This window comes from Dysidea avara, chromosome 6, assembly GCF_963678975.1.
Source record: "Dysidea avara chromosome 6, odDysAvar1.4, whole genome shotgun sequence".
In the NCBI taxonomy this organism is placed as follows: Eukaryota; Metazoa; Porifera; class Demospongiae; order Dictyoceratida; family Dysideidae; genus Dysidea; species Dysidea avara.
In genome coordinates, this window is record NC_089277.1 from 7,349,964 (window position 1) to 7,369,003 (window position 19,040).

The 19,040-nt window shown below is 36.6% G+C and overlaps 1 protein-coding gene across 3 annotated transcripts in view; it reads left to right on the plus strand.

The window, feature by feature from the left end:
- LOC136258238 (death-associated protein kinase 1-like) overlaps positions 1 to 15,653 on the plus strand; it is a 142,555-nt gene extending 126,902 nt beyond the window's left edge. For 2 of the 3 annotated variants that reach the window (XM_066051568.1, XM_066051567.1), the window contains 4 exons: positions 1,002 to 1,100; positions 1,791 to 1,892; positions 2,270 to 2,375; positions 13,852 to 15,653. In XM_066051568.1, coding sequence (XP_065907640.1) covers positions 1,002 to 1,100; positions 1,791 to 1,892; positions 2,270 to 2,375; positions 13,852 to 15,125 — 1,581 coding nt within the window. In that variant the 3' untranslated portion in view covers positions 15,126 to 15,653. The remainder of the gene's footprint in view (positions 1 to 1,001; positions 1,101 to 1,790; positions 1,893 to 2,269; positions 2,376 to 13,851) is intronic. The other variant, XM_066051569.1, reaches the window with a different exon arrangement.
- The last annotated feature ends 3,387 nt before the right edge of the window (positions 15,654 to 19,040 follow it).

The window sequence follows — 19,040 nt, forward strand, 5'->3', positions numbered from 1 at the left end:
TATTCACACTCCATGGAAATAAGATCAAGATACCCTAATACAGTAGTCACTTTCTTTAATACCGCAGTCAGGAAAGGCTGATATGCTCTGAAAAACAGCCATCTCTAAAGTCTTGATTTTGAATGCATAATTTTAGCATAATAGGCTGGATTTTTGATCACTGCTCAAAAGCATAATAGGCTGTTTTCAAAGCGTAATTGACTCAAGTCCACAGTTGCAGTCTGTTGGATAAGCATGTACATGGACACACCATTACACTGTATAGGCAAAAATGCTCTGCACTTTGCCTGATATTCTGCCAAGGTGTCTGAGTGTTGTTTGTCACAACCACAAAAGTGCTGTACAGCTACTTTTATGGGATTTTGGCACAGCAATGAGGTATATTTGTGGTCTTCTTTGGTGTACAAGAATGTAGCTTTTTCTATATAGTAACTAAATGTTAATTATTGTTAGTGGAATAAACACTAATGCACAGCTCAGACAGTAGGCTTCCCCTTACACTTTGACAGGACATAATGTTTTGTCAAATACAATTGTTAGCAATTTGTCAGCAATTTGTATAGGTAAGACATTAGACATGCAGTGCTAGGATTCTTCAGTGGATATACAACCCTGAAGAAATGATGTAATAATCACCAGGCAGAGCCAAGGCGATTATTACAACTCTCCTAAGGGGTGTTATCTACCAGCAATGCATATCTTTATTATATAGACCATGGTCCCTGTAATTGGAATTTAGTCAGAAACCCACAAAGTATGCAATTTGTCAAAATGGCTAGGTTTTTCTTACCCAGTAGGACTCCTGTGTACAGGTCTCTTACTAGAACAAAATCCCTGCATGATCCTTTGCAAATATCAAAATATTCTCTGAATGCTACTGTTTAAGTCCATTATCAAACCATTATCATAAGCTTTGCAGTATGACATCGTTTTACATGACTGTATGTGCATATGTATTATTCCTATCAATGTGTGGTAATAACTTTTTATGTTGTTTGTAGGCCCAGGCTACTCCACTGTCTATTGCTGCAGAGAAAGGTGACCTAATGGTAGTGAAAACATTACTAGCATACAATGCCAAAGTTGATTGTGTCGATGTGGTAAGTATGATCATATAGTTAACATCTACTCTATATAGTGGGTACACAATAATCAAATGACACTATATTAAACATTATACAAGGGATGTGCTGAATACTGTGTACTGAAGTTCTAGTCTAGAAATTTAATGACACCATGAAAAATCTTCAACAAGGCAGTTACTATCTGCATCTGATAGTAGTAATTCATGTTTAATATTCTTGTTTTATTTCTATTAGTTGATATATTTAATTTATGAGATTAATTGTATATTATGTGGATACATCAGCTGCTTTTTGATGTTACATTGTTAAATCTGACATGTGGTGATATCTGGTTTGGTAAAATAATGTAGTGCATTTTTACATCTACCATATCAAAAATTCCAATTACATATATGTAGCAAGTAGTTAAATTAATAAATGCATTGATCGCTAGATCAATAGATATGTATTCTTAACCCATCACTATCCTCCCAAACTGTTGTATTCAGTACTAGGAAGAGTTCATAGGGAGGAAGGATATATATTATGAACTTCAGGTAGTAGGTGGTGACTATAGTGACAACAAGTAGTTGTACATATGTTGACGTGTTATACAGTTTATTCAGAAAAAAATCACGTGTGCAATATTATTTGTTTCTGTGCATGTGCACTGAAATACTTTAGCACACCTACACATGTGTTACTTATACTAATAAATTTCTGTAGTTCAATAAAACATCATTACAATATGCAGTGGAGAAAGAGAAGAGTGATGTTGTGAAGTGTCTTGTAGAACATGGTAAAATAGACATCAACGAATTTGATCAGGTACATATAGGTATTGCATAGTACTGAGTATTGAAATAGAACTATAGTATATACAGTATGTATATGCTACTCCATGACAAATGTACAATACCTAAACATCTTCATGCCTGTGTTAGCAGTAAAAAATTTAACTGGTTGAAAGTACTTTGTATATGCACACAAATAAACATTGTAAACATGATCAGCACCGCTATGTATATACTCACAGGTGATACTGAGTAATATCATGCAGCTGTGTTGTAATTTGTTACAGATCCTATTACACATTTTATTATAACAAAACATATCTGCACAGTATACTGAACTGTCTACCATGGGTATACAGGAATTTTTTGTTTTTACATTGCAATTGTGTAAATTTTGCAATAATGTTATAGAATTACAAAGAGAAGATTGAAAAATTGTTGAGGGAATCATTTAATGAAAAATTGCTGGAGGAAACATCCAAAGACAACCACTCTGGATCACCTACTACACAAAAAGGTATCACTCTACCTATACACTCTATTGAGATAAGTGTACATGATCTAATGAAAACTTTAACCAGACTGTTGTGAGCATTTCATACCATTTGTACAAAATAGTGTATGAGTAAAAATATTATTGTGAAATGGTAAGGAGCAATATATCAAACAATACCTTGAATGCTGCTAATTCAGGTGACCCACCTCCCAGAATAGCTATCCTAGGCTTGACCCAGATGTTGTTAAACTAAAACAGAGTTAGGTGTGCTCTAGGCTTGAGCCAATTGTGCTTTGAAAATTGCCTATTATGCTTTTGAGCAGTGCTCAAAAATCCAGCCTATTATGCTCAAAATTATGCTCTCAAAATCAAGATTATACTCAAGAGCTGACTGTTTAGTTAGAGTATAATATCTGCATTTCCTGACTGCTGTATTAGAGTAAGTGACTGCTCTATTAGAGTATCTTGATCTTATTTCTATAAAGTGTGAATAATCAGTCAGGAAATAGTAAAAATAGTAACACTGCAAGGTTTTGATATGAAGTGGAGTAATAATGTGCAGTGTGTTCATGTTGTGCAGTATTTTTGGCGCACACATTGCACGTTTTAATTAAAATTCTTGAAAATCGTCCTACTATGCTGGCATAATGCTTGATGCTTTTGCTAGCCTATTATGCTCGCCAGCATAATTGGCGCAAGCCTAGTGTGCTCTAAGATCTACAATTTGAGAGCAATATTAACAGCAGGTATCCTAAAGACTTCTTCCAAACAAAGCTTAATGGATACCTATAGACTGCACAGATAAACTTAATCTCTCAAGCTTCGTCATAATTATAAATCAATTATTGATAAGTGGCAATGGCTTCATGTTGTACTTACACATTTCTTAATACTAATTGTCCATAATTCAAACTGCTCTTAGACTAAAGCTCAACTTGTTTTGTCTTCCAATACTATGCTGGAATTTATCTATGTACATGCATAGCTTTTTGTGACTAGATGGACTTTATCCACATGGCATTTTTTTTCTGTTTACATTTACAGCATTTGTTCGCGTGATACTTAACTGTGTAATCTCCTAAGCTATTGTAACTAAGCACCTCCTAAGGCTCTGCCTTCTGAGTTTGTCCTCTTTTTCCTAACTTGTAAAGTAGAAAGTACAAATAGACCTGTGTCTAGTATGCCAGCATAATAAAGAGCATAATAGGCTGTAGTGCTATGCCAGTATAATGCTAGCATATTAGGTAGATATTTCAAACCATGAGATTTAATTCCATGAAAACAGGGTCAATACTCTCTAATAAAGCAGCCAGTGGAAACTGCAATAGAGTACTCAATTGCATTGTATGTAGCCCTTTAGATTGATACTCTCTAATAGAGCAGTCACTTTGCAGTGAAATACTCTAACAGAGCATTCACTGATTAAAATATTCCAAGGTAATTGTAAGAAAAGTTGCTGACATACATAGGAGCACAATGCAAGCATAATGAGAACACCAAAGAGCATAACAAGTGAAAATTGTGGGAAATTTTTGAAAGAATTTTAAATTTTGTGCAAATTTGTTTCCGGCCTATATTTTACTATGGCATGGATATTATAATACTTTCAAACTGGGATCGGAAATGAAAACTGTGCAGTAATACTATCCATCAGTGTTGAGGTCAAGTTTTAGCACAGTAGACCCTCAGTTATCCAACCTGGTTTTTCCCCACTCTTGTTTATCCAAAATTGGAAAAGACTGTTCTATTAGAGTATTTTTAACTACAGGTGTATATTCTATTAGAATATGTCAACATTATAAATAAATGAGTTTTGGTCATCCAAAAAATTCACATATCTGAACACTTTTATCATTGCCTGAGAACAAAGGGGTTCAGATAACTGAGGGTCCACTGTATATTTAAAAATGCCAAATAACTTGCTGAGGAATGAAACATTTGTCACTGTTAACTGATTCACACACTACACAAGCCAATACCCAAGTAAAATTCCTCAAAAATTGGAACAGCTAGGATAGAAACAGATAAGCAAGGAGAATGACCAATAAAATGCATGATAAAATTTTTCATGCATTACAATGCTTCTTTGCAGCATTGTTAGATATTTCCATGGAACTGATCGAAACACTCTAATAGAGCATTCAGCCATCCTACCAGCTACCTGCATTTAAATTAAGCCTGTAAATTTGATAGGCCAATGGTTATATATATGGACTAACTAAGTTGTCAACACTGAAAGCTAGCTACTCCCTTTAACATTCAATTATACAAGAGGTTTACAAAGTTTTCTAGTTAAGTGACATTGTGGCTTTGTAAACTGCACTTGCAGCTTCCTTAAGGGAGTAACCAGTGTTGATACCTTAGCTAGTCTCACTATACACTGTACCTAATATTTACTAGCTATAGTCCACCAAATAACAGGCTTTCAATAATGCAGTTCCATGATTGAGTTTGCATCATAGGCAGTGGAAAGGTGGGGGCTAGGGGCCTGGAGTCCTCTTCACTCTGCTGAGGGGGGCTAAGCCCCCCTCAGAAAGGATAACATTCGAAATTATCCTTCTTGGAGTGGGATAAAGAGTGATAAAGATCGATATAAAGATCGATATATCACGCAAAATTATCCTTCTTGGAGTGAAAACTGTGATAAAGATCAATATACTCTAATAGAACGCTCAAATACCCTAATAGAGCAGTCAAAGCCTTCATAAAAATGTGTCCCTAAAAGTAGCTTTAAAAAGGAATAAGTTGCCTATAGTGGGAATCGAACCAGGTACCTCTTACTTTAATAGTTGGTGTCTTACCACTGTATCAAGTGTTTCCAAGTGGCTATAGGCTGTTTTGTACTGCTTATAAATGCTATCAAGAGTAGATGCTACATGTTCATTAACCCTGTAGTCTACAGTTAAATGCTTTAAAATGGCTGCAGCTTCTGGGGGGTGCAGCCCCCAGACTCCCTGCTGCCAGAGACTCCATACTCCAGTCAGCCCCCTCCCCCTCATATCAACTACTTCCTCCACTACTGGTTTGCACATTGGTGAACAAATAAATAAATAGTTAGTCTGCCAGAAAAAAATCCATTAAAATTAATTGGAAGAAGGTTTTGGTTGCACTGATCTAGGCCTGTGTTAAATATGCCAGCATAATAAGAGAATAATAAGCTGGAGTGCTATACTAGCATGTTAGGTGGATATTTCAAACTATGGAGCTTAATTATATGAAAAATAATTGATACTCCCTAATAGTCGTAATAGAGGTGTCCATGGAAACTGCAAACTGTAATAGAGCACTCAAATATACACTGTGCATAGCTCCTTGTATTGACACTGTCTAATAGAGTAGTTACTTTGTAGTAAAAAGTGAAATACTCTAATAGAACATTTAATGTTACAAGAAATGTTGCTAATCTAATGCAAGCATGATGGGGAACACCATAGGTGAAAATTTTCGGAAATTTGTGAAAGCATTTCATTCAAATTTTGAGCATATTTGACTTAGACCTAACACTTTTGGGCTTGTTCTACCCAACTAATACTGCTAAGGTTCCCTGAAAGTATGGTTCCTGGTCAATAGTTTTTCAAAAGAAAGTAAAAGCTTCATGATTTCTGCTGTACACTACTACCATGCTGGATGATGAATTTTACCATGCACACTTACAAGTGAAGTCCATGATGGTAGCCATACCATAACCACCAATAGTATTATGTATATTTCCAGAGAATAACCCATATCGCACCAAGAGACAGTGGCAGAGGAAGTAGTTGATGTAAGGGGAGACTGACCAGAGTATAGAATCTCTGGTAGCAGGGGGTTTGGGGGCACAATCCTCCCAGAAGCTGTAGTCATTTTAGGTTTTGCACGTCTCAAAATTCACCAGAATTAAGGCACAATTTGAAACACATCACCAACAGTTTAGTCAAATGTACCATATATTAGTTAATTTTGGCAGTGAACAAAATTTGGCGAATTAGCGATTTGTCAATAAACCGCCAAATTTAAACTTCGTCAATATTATTTTCATACCTTTTGTCCAAGCTTTTCATAGCAATTGTTGAACCAGGTTTTGACAAACCAAGTGTGACTTCATGGATACTACCAAGAGTTCATAATATTTGTAAGGTGGAGAGTGTCTAACTTGAATGCATTCATAAAAACACCCTGCGTAAAGTAACAGCTCAGCCTTATTTCAGAACAAAGGCTTTACCTTCATCAACACTAATCAATACCAACCAACACCAATCAACAGTTTTCTATCCCCAGTAAAGGTGTTGATTTGATGGAAGGTGAACTTTGGTGAACTTTACGTAGGGTGTTTGTACAGGCCATACTGAGAGTTAGACACTCTCTCCCATAAAAATATTATGAACTCTTGATACTACCTTACTGGTTATTTAGCATGGTTCCACACATGCTAATGGGTGTGGCTTATGGACTAGACTAAAACTTGTGAACTCGATCAGTGGGCATGGCTGCATGTAAGCTTGCAGATAGGAACAGACATGAATTCATGTGCAACCATTGATAAATGAGTGAGACTCTACGTATGCTTACAATGATTCTGATAAGTGAGCAGGGCCCACAAAACAAATTGGGCTGCAGAAGTATCCAGATATTCTTTAAACCGGGTCAGATCTGAACCTGATTAGGCCAGTTCAATCATAAAAGCAGCTAGATGCATGCAGTGACTGAATCCATAACATTTCAGATTGTACACTACAGCATGTACACACTTCATCCTTACACCACTCATGTGCACCGCCATTTTTTCAGTGAGAGCATTTCACCTAATTAAATTTTTGCCAACTGCAATTTTATAGCAAATCGCCAAACATTAGTCTTGCCAATATCTGTTGTTATACAGCATTTACAACAGGCTATTTACAGTTTATAAAAATAATCTCTTTTGGAAATGTTGACTACTGGGTTAACAAACACACAGCAGTTCAAAATCTGGAAACCCTTGTAACTCTTTCAAGCAAGAATCAGTAGTCCGATTCCCACTGTAGGCAGTTTTTTCGTTTTAAATTTTAAACTACTTTTAGGAATACATTTTTTGAAGCATTTTAACTTCTCTGTTAGGGTATTGAGCATTCTATCAAGCAGTACGGTAGTACTGTTTAAGTAGGGATCCCCCCGAAAATGACACAAGCCGTCTAAAGTGTCATCGTTAAAAATCATCCTAGAGACATCTTACACCATGGAAATCACCTTTACAGAATAATATTAGTCCATCCAACATGAAATACAGCATTAAAAACAAGAAAACGCTTACTGGTGACCAGATATAGATTTTTTTTTAAAAACCATTTTGTCTCACTCACTCACTGACCACAGTCGCAAGCCTAGAGCCCAAACGAAGCAGTGCACAGTTACCATTTTACGCCACAACAACAAACTCACCAGTGGTATGTGCCTTTTGGGGTTCCAATGAGTGTACACCTGTGCACCTTGTCTTTCCTTTTATCTTCAATCAGGTTTGTTGTCTTCTTCAAGCATCGAAATCATACCAAGGTATTGATTTTCCTTTTCTGTAGACACCACAAAATTATTTCAGAAAGTGCTTATGCTGCTGAAAGAGTGGGGTGCTTATAATTTCAAGTGTTGCTTGTGAAATCTGTGTTGAAACATTAAGGCTGCTGAGCTGTCCTTCAATTTTTGCCAATGCCTGGACTGAAATCTACAAAAAGATTTGTTACTTAATAGATGGACTGATACTCGATGGCTTGTTTCTGTGAACACACTGACTCAGCCTCAATCACTCAAGATCAGTGAGTGATTGGATAGTACTCAAGTGGAAATTGTATTACTTCATCCTGTTAGTCGAGACTAAGCTCCAGACAACTAAAAGGGCCTGTCCGTTTGAACAACTTCTGGCCTAGGTGAATAGAACATGGACCAACATACTGAGACAGGTCATAGATCTGAGCACCACTGTTATTATGATTAAAGGTACAAGTAAGCTATGCACACTACTACAGGCCTGTGTGCTTCCAATTTTGGCACAGTACGTACTTTAATAAGATGTACAGGTACTTAGTAGCTAGCTCACAAGTTACACTGTAACTAGCTGTGCTACTACAAAAAAAACTAAACAATTTAGTATTTTAAAAATTGTTCATTTAAAAATGAAGTAGGGATCTATGCAATAAAAATAGTGAAACAAGTGATGAATGATGATATTACAGCATAGTTCGATGGGAAAGTCCCTACTTTGGCACATTAGCTATAATTTTGCTCAATGCCAAAGTAGGGACTTCCCTACCAAGCTATGCTGTAATACCATCATTCATCTCTTGTATCACTACTTTTTATTGCATAGATCCCCACTTCATTTTTAAATTAACAATTTAAAAAAATACTAGTTAGAGAATATAGATTTTTTTCACAGTTTTCAGCCCCACTCCAGGAAGTAAGATATCATTCTGAGGGAGCTAACTCAGCAGACCAAGTGGGGAGGTGGCTTCAGCTCCTAGCCCCCTGTCTATGCCAAGAGATATAACTTATGCAAAAATATAATTACATGTATTTTGGAGTTGCTATAAACATTGGTTTGCATTTCTAAAGGTACTGTAGTGCACCTATATCACACCAAGCACCACTACCTAGATTTTCCAGTTCTACATAGACTATTCTGCAAGCTTTACATTGTCGTAGAACGTTAAATTGCTAGTATAGTAGTGTTATTATAGTCACTACTGTATAGCAGTCCAGGAAATGTGATGGGTTAAAAGAATGTCATAATCTATCATCAATAAGATTACATGTTTTTGACAAAATTTTATGAAGTATTATCTTTTAGCAATACTGGCACATACACAAGCAATGAATGACAGTACTTGTCTCACAAGTTTATATAATAGTAGTAAATACACACATGCTTAACTTAACACTTTTTTTTACATTATGTGATTAAAAGTGTTGTGGAGAAAGTAAAGGCTTTGGCTATCTTCACTAGGCTCGTACTAATTATGCTGGCATAATTTTGCACATAGTTGGCTAGTAAAAGTACTAAGCACTATGCAAACATAATAGGATGAATTTCTAGAATTTTAATGAACATGCAGAATGTGCAAACTAACAATTCAGCACAATGCACACTGCATGCCACTGCTGCAAATTTTACTTTGTTTACACATGTACTAAATATGCCCTTTGGTATGCAAATACAAGTTGTTGTTTTTTTGCAGTGCAGTGTGTGGCAATGTGCAGTATACATATGTGTTTGCAGAAATATGTAGAATAGGTCAAATTTGTGACTACAACACATAATGATAACATATGATGGAAATGATATTTCAACACGTCCCCTTCAGTAGCACATATATACATGTTTGCAATTTCACCACATACAATTAAAAGGATGACTATGTGTGCTTCACCTTTCACCTGTGATAGGGTAGCACATACAATTAAAATGCATATTATTTTGCTGTGCTGCAAATTGCCACTGCATTGCACATTGCCACTTTCACCATTTCTTGGCTGATTATATTCACACTTCATGAAAATTGAGATACTCTAATAGAACAGTAGCTTACTCTACAGTAGACAGGAAATGCCAGTATACTTTATTAAAGCAGCCAGCTCTGAAGCATAATCACATAATAGTATTAGGCTTGATTTTTGAGCACTACTCAAAAGCATAATAGGCTATTTTCAAAGCATACTCCTAATTATCTTCACATATAGCTAGTTAAAATTCACTCCTAGTGGGACATGCATTTAGCCTTTCTTTAGATGCCATGTTTACACTGATTACAGAAAATTTTGTTCTCCTTTCCATGTGCTATTCTTTTTCACAACTCTTAACCCATATAAGAACATTCGTTTTAGTGAGCATTCAAACAACTTGTTTTGTTTGGGCCTAATTGTGTACTATTGTGAGTACTGTCTATTGAGCTTTCCTTGTATCACCAGGTGGAGAATGTGACACCAAGTTATCATTGTATGACCATATCTGTTGTGTACATGTCAAAGTCTGCAGAAAGTGTATGTCTTCTGAGGAGCAGTTTTAGTATTGATTCATATTGTCACTAGTCAGGGGAAAATCAAGGATTTTGCAAGGTGTGAAGCTAGGGACATCTATATAGTGGGGGCTAAAAATGTGGCAATTGGTTGATGCAGCTATAGTAGTGCAGTGTGAGAAGCACACTTGGCAAGGGAAGCATGCCTTTTCAAAGTTGGTCTGGAGCAATACATGCCCTCACAGGAAAATTTTGCGAATTTAGCTATCTGAAATCATAATTTTTACTGAACCTTATTAATAAGTGAGCCACTTTAACTAAGTGCCATTATTTTCTAGTAGTGCATGGTAACTAGCTTTCATATAATGGGCACAGCATAAATGCTACAGTTCAAAGGTGAAATTAAAAGGGTCTAGGAGTTAGTCTTTGTTCTTTATACTGTAGTTTAGAGAATTTTAATGATGGATGCTTTATTGGGGTGAGCCTGAGTGAGCTCCACACTAGTGAGTTGCCCACATAAGATTTGTAGTCGACAATATCCAGCCAAAAACACAAGAAAATATGAAAAACAAACCTTACAAGTTTTGCCCCACACTAGCAAGTCACCCACATATGATTTGTAGTCGACAGTGTCTGGCCAAACGTATACAAACAAATACGAAAAACAAACCAATAACCAATGCAACGTGTTTTACTGCCAAAACAGTTCATTGTGTTTGCTGGCATGTGCACTTAGCACATGAACCTCAGCATGGAACAGAGAACAAACACTAAGAAGGAGGAGGAAGGTGTATAGAATAAGGAGGGCCAATGAGATACCAGAACAGGGCAATGCTGGAACAAAGAAAAAGGCAAAGGGAAAATTCCAGGAGAAGATGCACTCAGCTCACAGAATATATGCCAAAAGCAGGTCTACAAACAATGAGAAACAAAATCAGTACATCATTTCAAGTAACATAATATATAACTGTTTCATTAACCTACCATCTTCACAATCGTAGTGGATGAATGGAATAAGCAGAAGCCACTGTTGATCCTGAAATATACAGCACCTTCATATTGATGGCCCTACAGAGATTTTTATAATAATTTAGCATCACTGTTGTAACTGAAGTGCTCAATATACCTTGAACAATTCCCATCTGTCACTTTAAATGATCCAAATTGCTGTACACTATGTCACAATGCCAATACTGACGTACCTAAGCTATTTTCTGCCGCTAATTACTTAATTGTATCATGACAAGTATAGCTGAGAGTGGAGTTATTCTACCATGTTGAGCACTAATAAGGGGTACCAACCACTTTCATGCTTTTGCAGCAACATTCAACGACAGTGATCCTGATTCAGAGGATGATTCTGGTGATCCCCTTGAACATAATTATAACTTTTTTTTTAATTTTGTCTCAGATGGTGATTGGCAGGATACAGATGATGACTCTGATGAGCACAGTACAGAAACAGAATCAGAGAATGCCGCCAATGTTGTCTCAACTGCCACACCTGCAACAGACATACTTCTTATATAACTACAGTAATTGTAACTGTTTTTATGTAGCTATAACTAGCTACATAGAAAGTGCATTGATAGTGCACTTCAACAGGGAATCCACTCAGTGAAAAAGTTCACTAAAACTTGCTTGTTATTACACACCCTACATGTTTATTGTGAATTAAACAGCAATACTAGTACTGATGAAATGGCTATAATATATTATTTATAGTCACAGTCTTAGTGTTTGCTAAAAGTACTGTACTATAGCATACTTGACTTACTTGTATACTTACTGTCTGTCTTTATCAGTTAACACAGCTAATACATCTATGCAAGAGTTTGCGATTCTGCATGGTGTACATAGGTATCACATATTTCCACTGGTTTAAGTGGTTTTTCAATTGATATGTAACCTCCAAATTTAGCTTTGCAGGACCTACTTACTACTGTGTTTTTGTTATGCAATATTGTTTTGGAAATGTGTACAGGCTTATATCATGACAGTAATCCGTCTTACAATACAACACTTTCATATAATAACTATAGCCCGCATAATTTTATTGGTCAAATACTACCTCAAGCTCGCCTCATGATGCTGTTAGCATCTGTCTAGTTAAAGTAGTTGACTATTCAATTAGAGTATTTCCCATGTTTAACAGATTTTTTAGCAGTTTTACCCTTAAAATATAAATTTAACTCCCTCTTGTTGATTCCTAAAAGAGATTAGCTCTTTTCTTCCCACTCGTTCCATGTTTTCATCCCCATGTATGCTTTAGATGCAACTATACCTGTGCTGTACCTTCCTAGCTTGCGTACAGTAAAATATTGTAGGGTGGTGCTTCAGCCCCATGCACTCCCTAAATCCACCCTTGCTAATAATGCAGTACTGTAATTGACTTTATTATTGTGCAAAAAAATTTGATAATAAAAAGTTTTGTGAAAAAAATTTTCATATGATTTACGTGAATGACTGCTCTATTAGAGAAGTTTGATCTTGTGTAAAATTAATTATGTAAGAGATTTTCGTACTAGTTTTACAAATGAAAATTATTTTACAATGAAAAAAGCAAATTACGGTAGTTACCTGAGTTATTTAGGAAGTATGAAAAAGGGCTCAGGTGAATGTGAAAAGACTATAAAACAATACCCACCTGTTTATTAAACAGTTAGTGTGTCTAACCACATAATCCTGAGAAAGTGATCAAAAGTGTATTGATGCAAGCAAGAACAAGTGAATAGTGGATCTCATAACTATCCCACACAGTAAACAAGGCAGATTAATGTAATGAAAGTGAAAACATAGCTGTGCCTTTTGTTGGGAATTAGAACCAACTCTAGCTCTGCAACTTTGGTGTGCATACACTCAGCTGTGAAGTGTACATATTTATGCTCAGCTGTCATACCTTATTTTGACGACACTGCTTGGTTAGGAAATCCAAAGGTTGCAGCACATATTGCTGTCAGATTTTCAGTGCTGGAAGCTCTAAGTAATAGTTAGACTTCAGACCACAGGGGTCTAAGTAATTTAGTAACCCGATGGCCCTGTGTCGTGGCGCCTGAGCGAAGCGAAGGCGCTACTACAGGGCCATCGGGTTACTAAATTACTTAGACCCCTGTGGTCTGAAGTCTAAGTTATTTAGACCCTTTATGTAGTTGTTGTACCTTAACATTGTTGACAGCTGCTTGTAACAGAGAAATGTAGCGTTCATTAGTAGAAACAAGCCATTACTCCACCCGTTACCGTTTAAAATAAATTTTCAGGTGGCGATGCGTTGCCAACGCTACCAGTCCGGGTGCGCGTAATAAACATGAAAAGGGTCTAAGTAAACATGAAAGGGTCTAAGTAAACATGAAAAGGGTCTAAGTAACTTAGACACCTCCAAAATCCACCAAATTCACCACCAAAAGGGTCTAATAATAATAACATCAAGTAATATTTCTCATAGAACAATGTTAGTGTAAAATGCTGTAAAATGTTATTGCATGTAAAATGCTATTGCAGTTTTTCAATGTGAGCTACCCTTTTTCTCTTCACTTTAGTGACAAACCAAGAGAAAAAAGCTTACAGACTGGCAATGAGAGATGGTTTAGCCAAATCTTCAACTCTGCGACTTCTTGTCTTTGGGCCAGAAAATTCTGGAAAGACCTGTCTGATCAGCACCTTGTTTGAGGAAGCTTTTCAACAGAATTCAGCCACGCAGGGTGCAGATGTTCAAATATGCACCATATACGCAGCCAATTGGTGCAAGTGTTCTGCAAAAGAAATGGCAGAGAAACTCCAGGTCAAGTTTTTTCATAAGCTCAACACAACTGCGCAAGAACAGGCAGAGTCTCCATCCTTCCATGCCACTTCTGTTGATGATAAAGAAGGAATTGCTTCCAAAATGAAAAGGCTATTTTTCATGTCCAGCAAAGCTGCTACTTCTCAACCACACAAAGCACCAGAGATCAACATCGAAGAAATCAAGCAAGCAAAATGCATTGAAATTACCAGTGAAGATGAATTCCATGCCGTTGTGTGGGACTTCGCTGGACAGATTGAATACTTGAATGCCCACACCATTTTTGTGAGGAGACACAACTTGGTCTTTCTTGTTTTCAAAGCTTCCTGCAACTTATCTGATCCCATTGAAGCAAGACCAGGTGACAAAAAAGCATCACAAAAGGTGACCCATTTCAAGGTGATCCACTACTGGCTCCAGACGGTCACCTCAGTTTGCAATGAAGATGGAGGGGTGAATCACAAGTCTGAGTTGTTGCCTACAGTGGTGTTGATTGCCACACACATTGATGAGATTGAGGGAGATGTTGAGCAGGCAAAGGAAGATATCATCACCCAGCTTGCAAAGGAGTTGGAAGGAAAGCCTTATGCTAAACACCTTGCAGGAAATCGTGAAGGATTGTTAGATGCCCTTAGGAAGTATTGCTTTTTCATAAGCAACAAAGTGAGGGACACAAAAGTAATCAATCGGTTGAAGGAGATTGTGCAGCAGGCAGCTACACCCATACTAGAGGAGGAGCACCCACTGGTCTACATTAACATTGAAAAGAGGCTGCTGTCACTTGAGAAAGATGTGATCACAACCACAGAATTTCACAAGGTTGCACTGGAGAATGGCTTTGTGGCTAACAAGAATAGCGCAGAAATTAAGGGTGCATTAAATTATTTTCATCACAAAGGAGCAATTTTGCATTTTGATACCACTGATAGCTTAAAAGAGTTGGTGTTTTTGTCTCCTCAGTGGTTAGAAAAGTTATTTGCTTTTCTTGTAATTGCTCATCCCTACAAGCCTACGGTGCATTATAACTTATAATGCACTCGTTGTGGTCTACAAAACCGCAACCAGTGCATTATACGTTATAATGCACTCGCTGCGGTCTGCAGCAGTGCAATATACAAATTATGGCACTGGCGGTGCCTTTGAACTGCCCACGCAGAGTGGTACATATTAATATATACTTAAACTGTGGGCAATATTGCACTTTATACAGCATAACATGTACATACATTGGATCAGTTGGGAAATATACGAATAAGTACAGATTTGTTGCCTCATCAGTACTTGTACCTTGAATGTTACTTTCAGTATATTCACAGTGATTCTCTTCACCAGAAGTTTACATACATAATTATGCATATCAGACATGCAGATGTGTGGTAGAGAAAGTGTAAGACTATGTGTGCAATACTGCAGGAATTCCAGTATCTGAACACCGGTGTGTGCAGGCTTCATTTATCCAAACATATTCACTTATCTGAACACCATTATTGATTAATGTCAAAGTACACACTGCTATTATGGTTGAACTGGCACACTTCATTTATATACTGAGTTCTATTCAACTACTCTAATAGAGCATATACACTTACTTTAATGTTTGGTAAAATGTACAGAAATTTTTTACACAGTCATGCATTAATAATGCAAGCAATTCTGTATTATAGAAATACTATATTCAGCAACTGCAAACAGTATTGCAATTGCAACATTATTGTTGCTAATTCAAGACCTTATACAGCTTACAGGGGTATTCATAGAAGTCAGCAAAAGTTATATAGAACTGTACTGAGTTTATCATGATTAAAATTCATCAATGGTGAAATTCAGAATCAAGTATAAGGCAAAACATAGTTGTCACAGACCATGTGCAGAGTTCATTTCTTCATCAAGTATATACTGTAAACCAGTCCTGCAAAAACTATGATAGGGCATGTGGGGATAAACTATATACACCTGATCACAAAAAGTAGGCCATAGCATAATGGTATACTGTAAAAACATATTATGAGTCACTGATATAACTTTAAACAGTATGTTTTGTGTATCTGCATGTATATACCCCTTAGTTTTGCAGGTGTAGGTACATTACAATTCAATTATTTAACTTTAACTTTATGCTGCATGCAAGCAGCAATTGGTACAGCAACATGGCAAGAAATGCTAAGTAACATTGTGCACTGCAGCTGGTAAGAATTACAAATTCATACACTATAGCTAATGACAACAGTTGTGCATAATATTAATTTTCAAGCCTTCTGCCAGGACTTTATTTGGAGCTTGAATTATTCTGAATCTCTACACTGTTCATAGTCACAATTTTAGTATAGAATGTGATTCATGTGGCCGCTTTAGGTAGCAGAAGATTTTCTATAGATCAGTGTAATGATATGCAAAACAAAATTAATAATGAACGAAGGAGTTGCCACTAGTATTATTTCACATGCAGATCAAGTAGTTAAAAAGACCCATTATGAATAACTGTCTAACATTTGTAACAATATGCAATTCTACACCATTATTTTAATTTTAACTATATAGGCATTACACAAAGGCAGTTACATAGTCTATGTACCATTTGATAGCAATCATAACTAACTTGGTAGCTATATATTATACTGTTTGATATGAACAGATCTCAAGTATGCAGTTGTTAAAAGAAAGCATAAATCATATGTGTTTTATTGAGATCCTTACTGCTAGGGCTATGAGGTGTGAAATTGAATGTCACTTAATGTATCATGACAGTGGCTACTATTTTCATACAAAGAGGCTACACAGAAAACCTGTAAAACAGAAAGTAGAAACTTTAAACTGAACTCTGTTGAAATTAAATGTTCTGGGCCAGGTAGTAACTTGCTCTACAAACAGCATGCAGTCTAGCCTAGCAAAAATGATCCTGCAAGAACTGGCTAGATTCTCTTCAATAGTCTTGCTAGATCCTGGAAAGTTCTTGCAGGATTATGCAGCGCTCCTGCAAAAAGCCCCTAAAAAATGACTGGATTCTCTTGCAAGATCTTGCTTAAAGTTCTTGCAGGATCATTTTGCCTGGAAGGTATATAAGTGCCTGAGGAGCCACATATAGCTTGGTCCACGATGTCCAGTATTTAAACAGCCCAAGTTTGTTGTCATTATTAAAAGTTGATGTATTAATTGCTAGAAACCTACAAGGAGGTTACAGAATATATAAAAATCTGTGCACATTTAACCATACTTCGCATATTAGGGACATGGAAGCTTACTTACATATTGATCAAACTATACACTACACATATAGACTTTTATGGCTCTATGGAACTTTGAAGTCTGCATGCACACCTATACTATACTGTATATTGTTTGCTTCAGTTTAAAGAACATCCCACTCATATTTAACTTCTAGCTAAGGGTAGGGAGTAACTCAGTTTTATCCTAAAATAGCTGTAATAAAATGATACTTGATATTATCACAGTGTTGATATCACTGTTGTATTTAGTACTAATATATAGATGGCTGATTTTTCCATAGAATATATATATCTAATCAAAAACAGCCAAGCTGTAAAAAAAAGGTGCGGCCCCCATAAAGGCCATGGTGAAAAAAGATGTGAAATCCAAGGTGGCGGCCAAGAAATGGCTGTGATGGTAGGTTAATGGTTACATTTTAATAACAACAATTCAGGTGAATTTGGTGCCAAGACCAAGCGGCACAAAATTCACCTGAATTGCCGTTATTAAAATGTAACCATTAACCTACCATCACAGCCATTTCTTGGCCGCCACCTTGGATTTCACATCTTTTTTCACCATGGCCTTTATGGGGGCCGCACCTTTTTTTTACAGCTTGGCTGTTTTTGATTAGATATCACTTCTTTTTGTATTTGTATACTGAAAAGCCGGCCTATGGCTGGCTTTGGGGCTTTTTTAACCCATGTGTTTTTTTCTTTACCACAGGAAGAAGAAAAGAACTTAAAGAAGAATTTTAGTACTTCAATTATTTTTGATTTTATTAGTAATTATACAAATTATATACATATATTTATTACATGCTCATTATTCCCCACAGGATTTTTTTTGCAGCTGATCTCTCTACTGGGTGACTTGAAATGTAGCTGAACTATATACAGGATGGTTTTTTTGTAGCTGAACTCTCTGTAACAGGTGATCTGTTTGCAGCTAAACTCTCTACAAGGTGGTGTCTTTATAGCCGAACTCTCTACATGATGGTTTCCTTGTAGCTGAACTCTCTATAAGGTGACTTCGTCTAGCTGAACTCCTTACAGGGTGATTTTTTTGTAGCTGAACTCTCTGCATGGTGATTTGTTTGCAGCTGAACTCTCTACATGATGGTTTCTTTGTAGCTGAACTCTCTACAAGGTGACTTCGTCCAGTTGATATCTCTACGGGGTGATTTGTTTCTAGCTGAACTCTCTACAGGTGAATTGTTTGCAGCTAAACTCTCTACATGGTGGTTTCTTTGTAGCTGAACTCTCTACAAGGTAACTTCTTCTCTACAGGGTGATTTGTTGTAGTTGAATTCTCTACAAGGTGGTTTGTATGAGGCTGAACTCTCTACATGGCGGTTTCTTTGTTGCTGAACTCTCTACAGAGTGATTTGTTTGCAGCTGAACTCTCTACATGATGGTTTCTTTGTAACTGAACACTCTACAAGGTGACTTCTTCTAGTTGATCTTTCTACAGGGTGAATTGTTGTAGCTGAACTATCTACAAGGTAACTTCTTCTAGCTGATCTCTATACAGGGTGATTTGTTTGTAGTTGAATTCTGTACAGGTGGTTTCTTTGTAGCTGAACTCTGTACATGATGGTTTCTTTGTAGCTAAACTCTTTACAAGGTGACTTCTTCTAGCTGAACTCTCTACGGGGTAATTTCTTTGTAGCTGAACTCTCTATATGATGGTTTCTTTGTAAATGAACTCTCTACAAGGTGAATTCTTCTACCTGATCTCTCT